Source organism: Amblyraja radiata, chromosome 7, assembly GCF_010909765.2.
Source record: "Amblyraja radiata isolate CabotCenter1 chromosome 7, sAmbRad1.1.pri, whole genome shotgun sequence".
Taxonomy (NCBI): domain Eukaryota; kingdom Metazoa; phylum Chordata; class Chondrichthyes; order Rajiformes; family Rajidae; genus Amblyraja; species Amblyraja radiata.
The window spans coordinates 49,372,658-49,391,235 of record NC_045962.1 but is presented as its reverse complement, the minus strand read 5'-3'; the positions used below and the strand labels follow the sequence as shown (position 1 = coordinate 49,391,235).

Below are 18,578 nucleotides of genomic sequence, written 5' to 3'. Positions count from 1 at the left end.
TTGGCCCCTCGCAGATTATTTCCATTTTATCACTAATTTACCTGCAACCTACACTCTCTCACATACCCATCCTCTCCATCCCAATACTGCTATGAACTACTCTCACTCGGGGGTAAATTTACATAACCAATTTACCTACCAACAAGCACATCTTTGGGGTGGGAGATGAAATCCATGCACCCAAGGTTAACCCACACATTTTTAGGGAATATGTGTAAATTCCATACATTCGCAAATCAGAAGAGTTGTGATCTAACTAGTTGTGATCTTCCTGCTTAGGTCTCAACATCACAGTGTCGAGGGTTAGGGTATTGGGACAGGTGTTGCATCTTCTGTGGTTGTAGAGGAAGATACCCGGGGAAGGCATAATTTAACCAGGGAGTTGCAGAGGGAACGGTGTCTGTGGAAAGCAGAAATGGATGGAGAAGAGAAGATGTGACTATTCCTGAAGGTGTCAGGACAGTTAGATAAGGTATGAAGGCTACAAACTGAATACTTGCCTTCATTAGCATTGAATACACTTTGATGAAATCAGACTAGGGTCATAGAGAAATACAAACCACGTAGGAAAAAACACAAACGGGTATTTAGAAAGGCCAAAAGGGGCCATGAAGTGTCTTTGGGGAAAGTTTTTTTTAAATCCCAAGGCTTTTCCTATGTACATTAAAAATAAGAGAGTAACCAGGGAGAAGACAAGGTCAGAAAGAACTTCCTCAAGTCATGGAGTCAGAATCTCTTTCCTCGCAAAAAGCTGACAAGTGTCAAATAAAAATATTGGAAGTGAAATTGATGTGTTTTTTGTTAGGTGTGTGTATGAGGGGTGATGGCACCAAGCTAGATCAGATAGAGTTTGTGGTACAGATGAGCCATAAAGAAACTGAATGAGACTATTCATAGTTCGATAATTCTTGCTCATTCACATTTAATTATTAAACATGCAACAAACAGCTAGATAGATAGGGTCGTGCCAATTTCACAGATTATGAAAAAGCACCCAAGTTCAGACCATCAAAGACAGAGTAAAACTCTGTTTGAAATTACAAATATCACCATGTTAATTACACGTCGATTTGTACCTTTTTGATTTATTGGCCATTGAACTGTTGCTTTCACGGATCAATTCTGTCAACTCTGGCAGTGCATCAGAAAGTGGCTGCATGTCTCCCACAACAGGGGTGGATTTCCGTTTCTCTTGGGCTTTCATCTTCTGTTTTGCCAGTTTGATCATCTCGATTTCTGCAAGACATAACATTGGAATGAATGGTATCTACCTTGCGTCAGATACTCCTTTCAATATGTCTTAAATCGAAAGTTTGTAGGTTTTAACCTATGTACCGACATACAGCATAGTCTGCAGGCTTCACACTGGGATACTGCCACTGCCTACAATTCTCCACACAGTCCACAAAAAATGTATGACATGAAGCTCATACTCTCTTTCCTCAATGCTAAATCATTATATCCACCTTTTAGCATTCAAAACATATAAAATATATACAAGACAGCCTAGACACTCGGAGTGTTGTGTACAAACCAGGGGCAACAATGTTTACCTAATAGCTACAGACAGCAGAAGCTCACCAGAATCTGGTGCGTCCATCTTCATTTAACAAACTGTCCCTTTGCATTTATTTTGGCATTGATCTCTCTTACAAAATTAAAGTCAGCTGTGAATTGGATGATACTTACTGTGAAGCCATTGTTCATGCCTTTGTTTTATTTTCTCTTTCTTTGAGATTTGAACCTTGTCACCTGCAGAAGACAATTAGCGTTATGTCAAAAGAGGTATGCAAGGAAGCAAACAACTTAAAAACAATTCTATTGGAGGTGAAAGAGTGATACAGATACTCGAGCGATTCTTTGTTGCTAGCATCAATCATTAGCCATTTTCATAAAAGTCCAGGTTGGCATACAAGCTTCTGAATTAAGTATTTGTAGCAAGGCCAAGTGTCACATTTTCAGTTCCCATGCCTGTTGCAAATTATTTAGAGCATTCTATGAGTTTTGTACCGTACACTTCAGGTTAGAAAAGTTTGGCCTTGGTGCTGCATAGATTCCATATCGGATCTGAAATGATTCAATTGTGAAACTGATTGTATAAAACAAATTAATAATCTCGAGAACGTGTACATACTTTGGTATAGAAGTTTAAAGGAACATCTGACTGAGATGTTTAAACTGTGTCAAATATTTGAGAGGGCAAGGAAATAAACTATTACTTATTTTGGCGAGTTCAGGAAAATGGGGCAACATCTCAAAATTAAAGTGAGAAAGGGAAGCCAGAAAACCTTTCTTCATACAAAAGGTAGTGGAAATCTGGAATTGCCTTTCCCAAATCGGGAAAGAAGATCACAAGTTCCCAAGTTCTAGAAGTAGAATGGGGCCATTTGGCCCAAAGAGTCTATTCCGTCATTTCAATCAAGACTGATCTCTGTCTCCTAATCCCATTTTCCTGCCTTCTCCCCATAACCCTTGACACCCCTTCTAATCAAGAATGTATCTATCTCTGCCTTAAAAATATCCACTGACTTGGCCTCCACAGCCCTCTGTGGCAATGAGTTCCACAGATTAACTACCCTCTGACTAAAGAAGTTCTTCCTCACTTCCTTTCTAAAACGTGCCCTTTAATTCACCAGTGGAAACATCCTTTCCACATGCACTCTATGGCTTTCATTATTCTGTAAGTTTCAATGAGATCCCCCCTCAACCTTCTAAACTCTAAGCGAGTAAAGGCCCAGTGCTGTCAAACGCTCATCAAATGCTAACTCACTCATTCCTGAAATCATTCTGTGAAACCTCCTCTGAACCCTCTCCAGAGCCAGCACATCCTTCCTCAGATATGGCGCCCAAATTTGCTCACAGTACTCCAAATGCAGCCTGACCAGTGCCTCAGCATTACATCTCTGTTTTTGGATTCCAATTACATTTTTTTTAGGTGAGGTTGATCTATATTAATTTAGTGAAAGTATTAAATGCTACACACTCTATAAGGAGTTCAAATTCATTCATGATTGAAGGGACTGCCATACGTGCCTTGAGACCTTCAGTGGTCTGCTCTCTAGACCTAACAGACGGGGCATATTTCATACTGAAATTAAAAACATTGAAATCATCTGATGCGATTTAGAGCTCATTGAATCTTAATGTTTAGGACTGGGAACAAAAAACAAACTACGATACTTCTGAGAATTACACAACAGCTGCCAATACATACTTCAAAAAGAAGCAAATTATATCACCCAACTGGATTCAGTACCTTGATTCATTCTCATAACCAGTGACATATTTACAAAGGAAAACTGATTTTATCAAAGCAGCAAATCAATAAGGCATTGCAACTTTGACATTGGGAAATGTCACATAAACAAAGACACTAAATGTGACCACTTATTCAATGCTACCAATTTCTATTAAGCCTTAATTAGATATATGTAACATGACAAATGATTCAGTGTTGCGGAGGTCAATACGTCATGGAAACTACTTTTATTGAGCAAAGGCAAATGCCCCAAGCTCAAAATGAGTACATCGCAAATTTGTTGAGCTTGTCACTTTTACACTGCTCCCATCTTTCCTGGCTGGGGCAGCTGAGAAATTAATGTGGTCACAAGCTGGATCTGTAACGTTTTTACAAAATAAATCCATGCCTTAAATTTTGCACTGTATTTAGCAGCATATCAGGCAACCTCACATCAAAAGGAAAGCTGGAATGTTTTCCTGCACTAATTGTTACTATCCACCCATCTTCCTCCTCTGAATCACCTTCCCTATTTCAATGTGGTTTCCTGGTCAGCATCAAGCTAAGTAAATTCAGATAATTTTCCTTCATACTACAACTAGAGAGTGAGCTGAAATTAAAACAGAAACTGCTGGGAATATTCAGCCTGAATCCATGGAGTGAGAAACAAAAGTAACGATGCAGGGCAATGCCACATTAGAACTGGATAAGTGAGAAAAGAAGTGGGGCGAGTGGGGTGGACATAGGGGTAGTGGAGATGGGGAATCCCTGTGAGGCGTGGAAATCATGGTTATTCATGTATGGAGGAGTTTAGTTAATCATAACAGATCCGTCTAAAGGAGCAGAGATAAAGGAGGGCAACTAGAGGGTTAATCTGAACTAAAGGTGGGAGAAGCAGAACACAGTTGCTGGAAATCTGAGATAAAAGAAAATGTTGGAAATAGTGTGCAGATCAAATACAACCAGCAGACAAAAACTCAATTAACATTGCAGATGAATGACCTTGCATAAGAATTGGTCAGTTCTGATACCAAAATGAAAGACTGAAAATCATAAAATGTTGAAGATATTGAGTTCCAATTGTTGTAATTTGCTTACGTGCAAGATAAAATGGTGATCTTCAAGCATATGTGCAACAGAACAGGAGGGAAAGACAGTGCAGTCAGAATGGATCAGGCCTCATCAAAATTAGTGAATTAAATGGATATGAGAGGACGACAAGTGGCAAAAGGAAAAAGAATGAAGAGAGAAAGGCAAGAGAAAGAAAGAGTATACAAGCAAGGGCAAAACAGCAAGTTCTGGACTATCTAAAATATGCATTACTATCACTACTATGATTGCTGTTATGGAAACCAGTTGGCATCAGTATACACTCAGTGCAATTCCTATTTTAGGTAAAAGACAAACAAATTCCTGTATGTGGCTGATTAAATAAAACTCCTTCCAATTACAAGACCAACTGGTCAATGGTTTGCTCTTTTCTTTCATCCCCTCTGCTAAATGGGGATTAAAGTGAATTCTGCTTCCATGTGGACTGTTGCTACTTTCAATATTCCTTTCGCATGCAATTTTTCCCAGTCTGGCACCAGACTAAAGATGGTATTGTTTTCCTCCCCCAATCAACATTTGTTACACAATGCGTATTTCTGACATGAATCTTGCTGCATACAGGAAGGACAATCTTTGATCACTTCTGTACCAACAGGCGCAAAAAAGTGATTTTAAATTCTTAGATTATCCATTCATTTTTTAATTTTATCTGTAAGGAAAGAATAGGCAGTTATTTTAATGCACCATGGATGTAGATTTGGAAAGCAGCACCCAAGTTTCAATGCTTCAAGCATTGAGCAACATGGTCTTGCTCCAGGCTGTTGTTGAGCCAAACACACCATAAAAGGCCACCATGCATAGCTAAAGCAATGAGATCATAAAAAATACCTGTTATTTATATAATGTGTTATACTAATAACACATTTCAAAAAAGACAAATTGACTGGAGTTGGCTCAAAAAACAACTACATCAATCCAGAGTTTGCTATTATAAATCACATAGACTCCCGTGCCAGATTGGAATCAAATCTATGGGACTCTTCTTAGAGAACCAAATAATAATTCAAACCCAGTCTATGCCTTAAGAAGGCAACAGAGATCTAAATCTGAGCTTCCAAATTACTGGAAAAACGAGGAAGAAAAATAGTGGATGGGATTAATTTAAAAGAAACAATGAGAAACTGAAAATTAACCTCTAAATCTGTTTCTTTGGGATGTGGGAAGAAACTGGAGCATCTGGGGAAACCCACACAGTCAGAGACTATGCAAACCCCACACATGCAGCACCATCGGTCAGAATTGAACCGAGTTGCTGTAGCTGTGAGAAAACAGTTCCACGGATGCACCATTGTGCCGATAATTCATTTCAACATTTGAAATATTAGAAATTATATTTCCAGTGTCTAAATTATATTTCTAGTGCCACTAAAAAATGTCTCAGCAGAAATTAGTTGGGCTAACGTAATACGAATAAAAAAAACCCCACAATGATTAACTGGGGCAACTTTGGTCACTCACAAGCCTGGGAGTTTAGCACAATTCAGGATCTTCAAGAAAACCATTTGATCTAACAGCATGGTAGCCCCAACCATTTGACCTAACAGCATAGTAGCCCCAGAACCAAATAATCAACTCTGCAATTTAGGTTCAGATTTATTATTATCACACGTTCCGCGGTACTTTGTTTTGTTTTGCATTCTATTCAAACAGATTAGATACAACATACATAAATACAATCAGTTCAAACTCAAGTACACTAGGTATATAAAAGGGACTAATATATTTTCACTTCTTCCTTGGTTCCGAAAAGCTCTGCTAAAAGTATGAAGAAGCAGGATCATTTCCAATTTATCTTTCAACAATTCATAAACGACCAGCAGCAAAAGTAGGCAGGCAGAACTTTGTTGTTAACAATCTTCATTCCAAACACTGTTTTAGCCAGAGTTTCAGCATTTTACCGTAAGCAATTGAAATCGTAGGTTATGATATTAAAATTGCAGGTTTCACTAACAGGAAATCATGAGGCAAGCTCTGATCATGCCCACTATAAAATAAGTTGTCAAAATTTCATGGCAACATTTTAGTATGAGCTACTGGAGGAGACAAATCACAGAACCATAATGCACATAATGAGGCCACTTTTTCCTCATGCCTTTTCTTTGAAAATGCTACTAATTAGTTCTCCACGCAAGTGCTTTCCTCAAGTCAGTGCAGGGTGTTAAATTATTAGATGGAAAAATGTGGTAAGAGTAACGATTTTACAGCAGAAATATTGTGTGATCATACTTTCACAGAAATGGACTGGATAAAGATCAAATACTTTGGTGCTAAATAAAGCCAAACAATAATTAGGAACAAAACCATTGGCTCCATGGTTCAACAGGCTCCGAATCACACTTTTTTCAATGAATGTCTTTATTATTCCCAAAGAGCAATGGGTTTAGCACTAGATGAAAATGAAACCTGGATGCAGATGGAAATATTCAAAAGAAGCCAGTGCAGTTCATTTTCCATTAAGTGCAGGCCCCATTAACTCTAAGAGTTTTATTGGTCAACACAAGTTAATTTTGCCTCACACAAAGACAAAAGAATATTAGCAATACTTGAATAATTAACATTTGTAAAGCACAATGAGTGGATCACATATTTACTTGTCTGGTTTGATCTACCTGCACCAGGACATAAATTAAACTATTCATTTGGCACCTCGTCCAGGAAAAGACTGACAGAACATATCTCAAGTGGAGAAAAGCAATCCTATGAAATGATATTTATTATGACGGGTGATTAAACTGTAGTGATAACAGCAGTTATTGTTGCAATCCCCAATATAGTAATGAAACTTCAAAGTAACATCAAAATGACTAAAAATATTCATCAATTCCACCTTGCCTACATATTTGACAAAGTTCCAGTTCTCTGCCAATTCTTTCCATCAACTCAAACACAGCTCCTTTAAAGTGTGATAGAATGAACACATGCCTGCAATTAATGTTATTCTATTAGATTATCGCCTTAAGTTATCAAACCTCAAATGAATAAATCATAACTATTATTTTCACCTTCATGAAGAATACATATTTATTATTTTCAATGAATTGTGCAGTATCTATTGCAATGTCACTAATGGGAAAATATTGATGATGATCTTGTTATTGGATCAAGGAGCTACTCATGTGAGACCAGGGAATGGAAACTCCTACAAATCATGCAAAGGAGGAATGGCCAACAAGAATGTGTAAATATAAAAGTATAACACAAATCTGAAATCATTTTTTTTTAATTCAGGGAACTGGAATTGGTTCATTCATTATTTTACTAGCATGCAGTTGTGCCAGTTTGCAAAAGGAGTTGTATGTGTTCTTGGACAATTAGTTTCAACAGTGCTCCTGGTTTTCAATGAGAAGCTTTTCACAAGTAGTCTCTAAGCTAACCGTTAAAATATAATTGAAATAGAGGATTAAGGCTCAATGGGTAAAGATCTATAAAAAAGAGGGAGACATTATTTTCGCGGGGAATATTAAGAGGCGCATAATCTCCAACATGCATGTTTTCAAATCAGGTAATCCATGTTCAGATTCTCTTCAGAATAAATGTTTCCAAGGGGCTTGGTTGGCAGCACATTCAACACACTGGAAGGTTGTGGGTTCAAGTTATCCTCCAGGGAACGGAGCAGAAACCTTTATGCTGACACTCCAATGCACTGAAGAGGAAGTCCGGAAAAACAGGCCACCAATCTGTGACCTGCGAGTTACCGACGATGTCGTCCACTGGGCCTGTGGCCAAGCCTCCGAAGTCGAGTCGGGCCGCCGCCGCTGGAATGCCGCCACAGCCCGGAAGCCGCGCCGCCGGCGGAACGCCGGACGCCGCCACAGCCCCGAAGTCGAATCCGCCGCCGGAACGCCGCCACAGCCCCGAAGTCGGGCCGCCGCCGAAACGCCGCCACAACTCCGAAGCCGCGCCGCCGCTAGAACGCCGCCACAGCTCCGAACCGCCGGAACGCCACCACAGCCCCGGTCGGGCCGCCGCCGAAACGCTGCCACAGCTCCGAAGCCGCGCCGCCGCCGGAAACGCCGCCACAGCTCTGAACCGCCGGAACGCCTCCACAGCTCCGAGCCGCCGGAACGCCGCCACAGCCCCGAAGTCGGGCCGCCACCAGAACGCTGGAACGCCGCCACAGCCCCGAAGCCGCCACAGCTCCGAACCACCGCCACAGCTCCGAAGTCGTGTCCGCCACCGGAATGCCGCCACAGCTCCGAAGTCGGGCCGCCGCCAACGCCGGAACGCCACCACAGCTCCGAAGTCGGGTTCGCCGCCGGAACGCCACCACAGCTCCGAAGCCGCCAGCTCCGCCATTAGGCCTCAGCGCAGACGGAGACACGACCAGAAAAAGTCGCATCCCCCGGAAGCAGCTGAGCCGAGCGGGGCCGAACAGGTCCCAGTGGCGCTGAGCGGAGCCGAGCGTGCGGGGCCATACAGTTCCCAGCGGGTTGAAGTGCTGTAGTGCCCCTCATAGGGGGGTAGAGAGGGGGGGGGGGTAGAGAGGGAGAGGGAGGAAGAGAAGGAAGGTAGAGGGAGGGGGTATAGAGGGAGAGGGGCAGAGACGGATGGGGTTAGAGAGAGGGAGGTAGAGTCGGGGGAGAGAGGGTAGAAGGAGAGGGCAGGGGATCCCAGCTGGGCCGAGCGGGTTGGAGTGCTTGAGTGGCCCTTGCGCCCGGAGTTTAAAAGATTAGTAACATTCAACAACACTGGAAGATTGTGGGTTCAAGTTATCCTCCAGAGAACACAGCAGAAATGATGAATGATGGATTAAATGATGAATATCTCATCATTTTAAATGCTATACATGGGTAAGATTCTCTACGATTTTTAAAGTCAACTAATTTCCTTATACTATTGAGTATAATGTCATTAAAATAAATTTGAAATGTTAAGAGTGCTGTATTTCAAGGTGCTACCACAGATTAATATTTCAATCCTTGAAAACGTAGAAATAATGGACTTTTAGCATCTTACATTCTTTCAATACATGTCCCATCACACAACGCTGTCTCTCCCATTGCACACGTCTCCTATCCGTGCCACACACACGTCTATTTTTATTTAAGAATAGATTATTTTTAATATTTTATTGTAATTATTGTCATTTGTTAAAAATTAACCAAGTATATAAATAAGTACTTTCTTGTACAACACCTCTAAGGTGTTCTCGAATACTTGGTTGAACATTTTACATTCAGTGACCTACAAGGCAATGGAATGAACGCTGGAAAATTGGATTTGGCAGGATAGTTTTAGTTTGCTAACATTGATGTGGACTAAAGAGCCACCTCCTGATCTAAACTGCAATGATTTTGTGACCATAATAAGACCTTGAAAGAAAACAGGCAACAGTTGTCCAAAATTAGACACTGAAATTCTATGCAAGTTACTCACACAGTATGATTTCTGCCAAATATTCTGACCAATATCTACATCATCAGAAATTATGTTCACCTCCAAGGTCTACGATGAGATGCATGTACCAGGGTTATTTCTGCAGCCAACAGTGAAAACAATGATTACTCATCGCTTTTTATTTAATTTCAATTTAAATCTGTGGTGCCTAACATTTTTGCAGTTTTAAATCATTTTGAGGACTATTTACCCAAATGCGATACATCTGTATTTCACAAGGAGACTTACAAGGATACTGTCAAGGCTTGGGGAATTTTTATACGGCTTGAGCTCACCTCAGACTGGATCAAGCAAAAAGACCAAGTAGTAAATTTGATCAAGAAGTATAAAATTACTCGTATGCCTTACCAATTTCAGTAACACAGTTGAAAGCACAGGGAGGACTGAGTATTTTATTTTACCAAAAATGTGAGATTGGGTGCTGAAACTAACTTCCTTAAAAAATGGACTTAAAACATTTAATTAAAAACAAAATTAGGCTATAAATAGCTGGGATATGCTTGCAATTTTATACCAAATTGCCAAATGCAAAATTTTAATTAATGAATCTAATTAGGAATTCAAGTGATGAGTTACAATGTAGTTAAGATGCATAGCTACATTTATGTAATGCTGTCTGAAGAAGGGTCTCGACCCGAAAGGTCACCCATTCCTTCTCTCCAGACAGCTGCCTGTCCTGCTGAGTTTGTGTCTATCTTTATGTAATGCTCGATAAAAATTAAGGAGGAAGATTTAGAGAAGGATGGGTCATGTGGCACAACCTCAATTGGACCAGATGACCGACTTCTGTTTTTTTAACTATGTAATCTTGCTGGAGAATAATCGAAGAAGGCGCTTTGCTATCAAAAAGCAACAACGCATCTATTAGTGGAGTAAAATCCATTATGCCATTAAATTCTCCCAAACATAGGGCCAACGGGATGAAATTCATATTGAGTTGAATCTGGCCCGAAAAGTTAAAAAAAAACAAATTTATATTGGACATAAAATATTTAAACTAAATGGGCAGTTTTATGTACAAATCAAATCATGTACATGAACTAAATCTAGTTTTATTTAGGAGGAAACACACTGAAACCCCTGTAAGGTTAATATATCCATGCCAAGCGCCTGAAAAATAAATATATACCTCAAAGAGCCTTCTCATTGCAGCTACATTGCATTTCCCCCTTTTACATTTACCATCTAAACAACTAATCTGGCAATACATCCCATGAGCAATTCTTTATTGAAAGTACGCTTGAATGTCCTTAACCTAGCACCACCAGCACCACCGAAGGACTGAAACAAGAACTGTCCCACTTTCATCATAGGGTTAAGCAGATCTTAGAACCATGCACATTCTCTGGATTGGAGACAAAGCAAATGATGTTAAAGGAGGAATTGTTCAATACAAAACAAGTTCAGCCAAATAAAAGATGATGATGCTGGGGATAGGGATGCGTGACTGGTTTGGAGTCTTCCAATCATTCTTTCATGTGCCAACTGTTATTCAGCATAGCACCAGGAGAACTGTGGATGGATATAATTAGAAATATGCTCAAAAGCTTAACTGATGTTTCATTGCTGAACATGTCAAAATGCTAATCCAAATACGAAAAGCAGACAGGTCTTGCCTGCCAACAAAATTGCATAACCTCCTCTGCCATTAGATTGATGTACTCTACAGCTAGTTTCCATGGTGAATACAAGGTGGGAGCTCAGAAACCTGTTACAGCATTTGATACCTCTCCAGGGCTTACAAATTTTGAAATTCTAACAATGAAAGCAGCAAAGTAAACATTTAATTTAAAGTTAGCAGATTTGTGGGCAACTGAATGGATTTCAATCATTTCCAGTGAGACTGTGGAAGCAAAATGGTAGATGGTGAAAAGAACTCGATTTTCACAATTGAAGTGGGCATCATCATATGCCAGAGACTAATGAACCCCACAGCTCTCGATGTGGGACAAAATGCAATTTTGTTTCATGTGGTACGATCAAAACCACAGTAATTTTCTTATACTGGCATAATCGAATCACAACATCAAATATGAACAACTAAGGAATATATTTCCTTCCACACTCCAAAGACATACGGGTTTGTAGGTTAGTTACCAAGTTAATTGACTTGGTATAAATGTAAAAAGAAAAGGCCCTAGTGTGTGCAGGGTAGTGTTAATATGTGCGGGGATCGCTGGTCTGTGTGGACTCGGTGGGCCAAAAGGCCTGTTTCTGCACTGTATCTCTAAACTAAACTAGATGATACCATCTTCAAATGGTAATCTGTCTTTCTCCACATGCCAAGAATTTTCAATTTTATTCCAAAGATATTTATGGGGCGGGCTGCTGAGATCCTACACTGAGATAATAATTAATAGATGTGCATGCTCTCTAATTATGAATTCCTAACACTGCTCCAGTCAAGGTTAACTTTAGCGAGGTTTAAATATCTTAAAAACCGTGCGTGCGCAGATCGATCTCCTCTCCTGCCGTTCAGCGCCGCGTGGATTGTTTTTTTCTCTTGTCACTCCACGGGGCGGTCCACACCTTCCTTCTTTACTGGAGCGGTGGATGGCCGGCGGAGGTTTCCAGAGGGACTAGAAATGGTTCGACCCGGCACAGGAAATGTCGCCAAATGGAAAGCGGAGAATCTGATCTCGGCGGAGGAGAGCGACCACAACCCCCCCCCCCCCAGCCCCCACACCCCGGTGCATGCGGGGATGCCAGGTGAAGGTTGGAACACCTAGTGAGAGTTGGAAAAGGATGATGGGGCAGAATGTGTGGGTGAGTTGCTGGGGCAGGGGTTAGTGTTTCTGGACCTCTGAGACCTCTTCTGGGATAGAAGTGACCCATACATCAGTGACGTGCGGTGAGGTCAATGGCTGGGGAGGCACTGGCTAGTATCAGTGGCCCGGTCCTCCCTGTATTGATCACCGCGTCTCCCTGAGGAGAGGGGTGGAGCCATGGCTGGGAGGGAGGGGTAGAGAAGAGAAGGGAGGAAGAGACGGGAGGGAGAGAGAGAGAGAGACGGGAGGGAGAGAGAGAGAGACGGGAGGGAGAGAGAGAGAGAGAGAGAGAGAGAGAGAGAGAGAGAGAGAACGGGAGGGAGAGAGAGAGAGATAAGAGAGAGACGGAGTGAGAGAGAGAGAGCGGAGAGACGGGATAGAGAAGGAGAGATCGAATTGGGGTTCGAGCCTCCGTTCTCTCTCTTGTGCTCGCTACCTTGACTCGCTCGCACTGTTGCCGAGAGCCTGGTTCGCTGTGCTCGCTGCGCTCCTGGGGGGCCGCTCTCCGGGACTCCTCTCGTGCGCCGCTCGATCGCTAGGCTAGGCTCGATCTCTCGGCGCGAGAGAGGGAAGGGAGAGAGGAACGATGGCACGTTATAACCCGCAGCCGTCCCATTCTGACCGCCTCCAACCCCCCCCCCCCCCCCCCCCCCCACCACACCATCGCACCCTTCTTCATGGCGGTCCAGTGATGTCTCGGCTCTGACAATTTGAGGGATCTAACCGGTAACAACACGAAGAGCAGCCCTGGGCCGCCGCGCTTCCCGACTCGAATCTGAGCTTGAAAAATCAGGTGGTGGGCCTGATGTGTCTAGCGGGCCATATTTTGGAGACTCCTGCCTTACATGAACTAAACAAAAATGTACAGAAGTACAAAAATTGATGACTTCATTATTGTGATAAATATAGGTCTATTTTTAAAAAATCTAATAACTTTCTAATGTACCGACAAAGTCTACCTTCCCAAGTGGCGTATCTTGTTCCGCTCCATGATCTTTGGTCAGCGCCGCCGCTGCTGAAGCTAGCTAACGTGGAGGGAGAGTGAGGCAGCGTCAATTACGTGTGCCTACGTAATTGACGTTCGCTCTTCCTCCACTGGGCTCAAGACACGCCCCCTTGTGAGGGAGACATGATCACTGCCTCCCCTGGAGCCATTTCAATGCAGTTTTATGTGAGACCAGCGAGCACAAATTTAATATCTTTATATGTGAAATACGTTACCTGGACTATGGAAGGTAAAGACATGTAATGAAGGGGTTTACACACATTACTTTGGTGACATGCTTAGAGATGGTAAGAGGCACACGCTTATTGCCCGCGCTCCATGCAGTTTCTAAGGGGTTGCGCAATCAGAGGGGAGGCTCAGCTCGTCGCTGCCTCACCTCTCATCCTCTCCATGTATTTGCAGCAGAGCTGCGAAAATTGTGCGGTTTTTACTATAAAAAATGATTAGATTCATATAGAAATGACATTTATAACACAGCAGTGGAAAAATATTTATATTTATTTTAATTTATTATTATTTTTCTTTACTTTTCTTAACAGCTATTTTCATTGGGAGTACGACAGGTGAGGCTCTGCCTCCCCTGACCGCACGTCCCTGCTATACATGAGGCACAGGTTGAACCTGAACTGGAGAGGAACCAATATCCTGGTGAGGAGATTTGCTAAGGCTACTCGGGGTCCTGGGTCTTGGGGGTGGGACCCAAAATAGTACTGAGGCAGCTGAGAAGGTCAAGGTAAATACAGAAGTTAATGAGAGCAAATTCAGTGGAGTGAACAAACAGGATCTGGTGCAGAGCAATGGAAGACAGATGGGAAATTGCATTGATATCAATACAAGTGGCATGACAGGGAAGGTAAATAAACATGGAGCATGCATGTGTAGGAAGGAACTGCAGATGCTGGCTTAAATCATAGATAAGACACAAAATGCTGGAGTAACTCAGCATCTCTGGAGAGAAGGAATGGGTGACGTTTCGGGTTAAGATCTTTTTGCAGACTGACATCAGAGGAGTGGGAGGGACATAGATAAGGAAGTATATATATAAGGTGGGGAAAGGGACGAGTTGACCAAGGAGTTGCAGAGGGAACGGTCTCCGTCGAAAGTGGAAGAGATGGGAAGATGTAGCTTGTGGTGGGATCCGGTTGAAAGTGTCAAAAATGTCGGAGGATTATGTGCTGTATGTGACGGTTGATGGGGTGGAAGCTGAGGACAAGGGGGGCTCTGTCCCCTGTTACAAATAGGGGGAGGAGGAGCAAGTGCGGAGCTGCGGGATATCGAGGAAACAGGTGCTTCGGCCCACCGAGTCTATGCTGACCAGCACTATCTCACAAACCAGCACTATCCTACACACTAGGGACAAATTACTCTATTACAGAAGCCAATTAACCTACAAACCTGTACATCTTTCGAGTGTGTGAGGAAACCAGAGTTCCTAGGTAAGCCGACGTGATCACAGGGAGAACGTACAAACGCCGTACAGACCGCACCCGTATTCAGGATTAAACCCATGTCTCTGGCACTGCGAGGCAGCAACTCTACCGCAGCGTCACTGTATCACCCTAAAGGTCCTTACCAGGTTACGAACGTCCTATTTATGGACACCCACACAAATGAATGAGCTTTTAAGAGACCTGGTGGGATGGATGGGGATGGATTTGACAGATGTGGCAGGCATCTTCGGTTGGGTGGGAATGGAGCATTTCCATGTGCCTCTTTCCCCACTCCACAGAGCTGCAACAATTTGGAGTTGTGTGAAGCCATGTACTGCTGAGAGCGTTGAGCAGACAAATTGTTTCATTAATTCAGCAAGACCGCTGGCAGCTACTTTTCTTCGCCTATTCGCTCTCCTGTCACAGCTGTTTCTTTGATCCTCTCCCACATACTGTTTTAGGGTGACAAGCAGTTCTCAGGAAGAGAACCTTGCAGTAACCTGGGAACTGCTTGAACAGCTTGCTGAGATATTTCAGACAGACTGGTGACAAGCTGAAATCAGAAGCCAGAACATTTAAGGATGGCAGATTCCCTCATGTATCTGGCATAATTGTTGAAAGTGCCTGCCCTCAAGATGACTGTGGAAATTCAGTTCATATTATAAAATAGGCAAAGTTCTTTTCCTGTATTTTGGCCAACATTTTCCCTTCAACTAAAGTAATTAAAAAATATTATCTGATCATTATATTTTTGTTGCCAAACTTTGTGTGCAAATTAACTGCTGTATTTCATGGTAACTATTACTACTTTTTAAAAGATACTTAACTGACTTTAAAATATTTTGGCACTTCTGATAGTCACAGCACGGAAACAGGCCCTTGGGTCCATACGCCTATGCCGACTCAGATGTCTCATCTCCATTAGTCCCACTTATCAACATTTAGCCCATATACCTCTAAAGCTTTCCTATCCATATACCTATTCAAATGTCTTTTAAATATTGTTTAGGTACAAACTATCTCATCTGGTCGCTTATTCCATGTACCCTCTGTGAGGAAAAAGTAGCTCCTCAGATTCATATTAAATTGATTACCTCGCATCTTAATCCTTTGTCCTCTGGTTCTTGATTACCCTATTCTGGGTAAAATGCCCTGTGCATTCACGCTATCTATTCCCTTGATGATTTTATACACCTCCTTCCTTATCCTCCCGCACTACTGGTTTTGTGAAGGGGGTGTTGTTTACATAGATTTTTTTAGAGCTGTTGATAAGGTGTGACATGTGAGGCTGTGGAGGCCAAGTGAATGGATATTTAAGTCAGAGATAGATAGATTCTTGGTTAGTACGGGTGTCAGGGGTTATGGGGAGAAAGGCAGGAGAATGGGGTAAGGAGGGAGAGCTAGATCAACCATGTGTTCAAGAAGGAACTGCAGATGCTGGAAGATCGAAGGTACACAAAAATGCTGGAGAAACTCAGCGGGTGCAGCAGCATCTATGGAGCGACGGAAATAGGCGACGTTTCGGGCCGAAACCCTTCTTCAGACTGATCAACTATGATTGAATGGTGGAGTAGACGATGGGCCGAATGGCCTAATTCTGCTCCTATCACATGGCTTTATGCACTCCAAGGAATAAAATCCTAGCCTGCCCAACCTATCCCTATAACAGACCCTCCAAGTCCTGGCATATTCTTTGTGAATCTTCTCTGCACACTTTCCAGCCTAACAATATCCTTCCTATAAAAGAGCGACCAAAGCAGAACACAGTATGCCACATGCGGACTCACCAATGTCTTGTTGAACTGTAACATCACAACTGTAACATCACAACTTCTATAGGTAATACCCTGACTGATGGCCTTCTTGACCACCCGATCTGTCTGTGACGGCACTTACAGGCAACTCCGTGACCCCTCTGCGCAAAAACACTCCAAGGCTCTGCCATTCACTGTGAATGTGCTGTCCTAGTTCGATTCCCAAAATACAACACCTTACACTTATCTGCATTAAACTCCATTAACCACTCCTCAGCACACTTGCCCAGATGATCAAGATCCTACGATAATTTTTGATAACTATCTTCACTCTATGATACCACCCATTTTAGTGTCATCTGCAAACTTACTAATCATGCCTTGTACATTCTTATTCAAATCATTGATATAACCACAAACAGCAATGGGCCCAGCCCCAATTCCTGAGGCACACTACTAATCACAGGCCTCCAGACCGAAAAACAAGCAAGGGTCCCAACCAAAAACGTCAGCTATCCATCAGAGATGCTGCCTGCCCCACTGAGTTGCTCCACCACTTTGTGTTTTTTTAAAATAAACCAGCAGCTCCTTGATGATTTTATACACCTCTATGAGATCCTCCCTTATCCTCCCGCACTTCTATGCCTTTGCCCTTGTCAACCTTTTTGGTTACTTCTTTAAAATCTCAGATTCATAGGATCTCCCATGTACAAAACCATTCTAACTATCCCCAATCAGCCCATCTATCGAAATGGATATATATCTTATCCTTGAAAATAGTCTAAGTATTGCCAATCACAGATTTTATGCTTACTGGTTTATCGTTCCCACGCTTTTCCTTGCAATCTTTCTTCAATAGAAGCACAATATTACCCACCCTCCAATCTTCTAACACCTTACCCGTGTCTAATGATGATTCATATATCACAGCCAAGGCTCTTCCAATTTCTTCTATAGCTTCCCACAGTCCCCTTGGATATATCTGATCAGGTCAGGAGATGTTATATATTTTTAAAAGCAACGGAAATAGTTCTATGGTTTACACAATTTTTTCAAACAATCCAGAAGAATGGTAACTTGTACTGGTACTAATTTCCAGACACCTCAGAATTAAACAGAATTCAAATTCCAAATCTGAAAAAAATGCTTCTTGGATTACTAATCTGTTAACATACAATACTTGCTGCTTACCAACCTTTGGCTGGAAACTAGAAATAGCCTTAGTGAAATTTGCAACAAACAGATATGCCTCGCACATTTCCAGTTTCCTGCATTATCTGGTTTACGAGTATTTGAATCACTCAAAACCAGTAATTCCGATCAAATTTCATTATTTCGTCCAGTTTCTAATAAAACTGGAAATAAATAGATTCTAATCTTCAACTTGGATAAAAATCAGACCATCAACACACTGCAATGCAGAACAATGCTTGCATTGAATAAAACTTAAGTGCACTGTATGTGACAAAGATAGGTCAAGCAAAAGACCTCTGCGTGAAGGGAATTAAAATAATCCTAAGTGTAGTGTTTCAACAAATGAAGATGGCTATGTTAGTTACCATCATTAACAAAAAATTCAATTTCCAGTCAATCAGCTCTTTCTCCATTAGAACATTAACAGTGCGATATCTAGTTGCATCAAGCACATGAAATCAGCTCAGCCATTGGTTCTTAAAAGCCGCATATCTTAACCCCACAAGGTCCGAATATTGTTTCTGCTCGTTCCCTGAATTTCACGCCTCTCCTTCTAAAAGTACATACTTGGATTTGGATAACTTTTCTGTACTTGCATTTTTACATTCAGCATGGATTTCGGGAAAATAAGGACTATATAGAGAACAGATACAGGAAGCTTCTTGAGAGAGCTGGTATCAG

The 18,578-nt window shown here is 41.9% G+C and overlaps 1 protein-coding gene across 1 annotated transcript in view; it reads right to left on the bottom strand.

Annotated features, from left to right (window-relative positions):
• fam207a (family with sequence similarity 207 member A) overlaps positions 1 to 18,578 on the bottom strand; it is a 108,488-nt gene that overhangs the window by 16,627 nt on the left and 73,283 nt on the right. Inside the window, exons 3-4 of the mRNA XM_033024435.1 lie at positions 1,690 to 1,752; positions 1,077 to 1,236 (exon numbers count right to left, since the gene is read on the bottom strand). Coding sequence (XP_032880326.1) covers positions 1,077 to 1,236; positions 1,690 to 1,752 — 223 coding nt within the window. The remainder of the gene's footprint in view (positions 1 to 1,076; positions 1,237 to 1,689; positions 1,753 to 18,578) is intronic.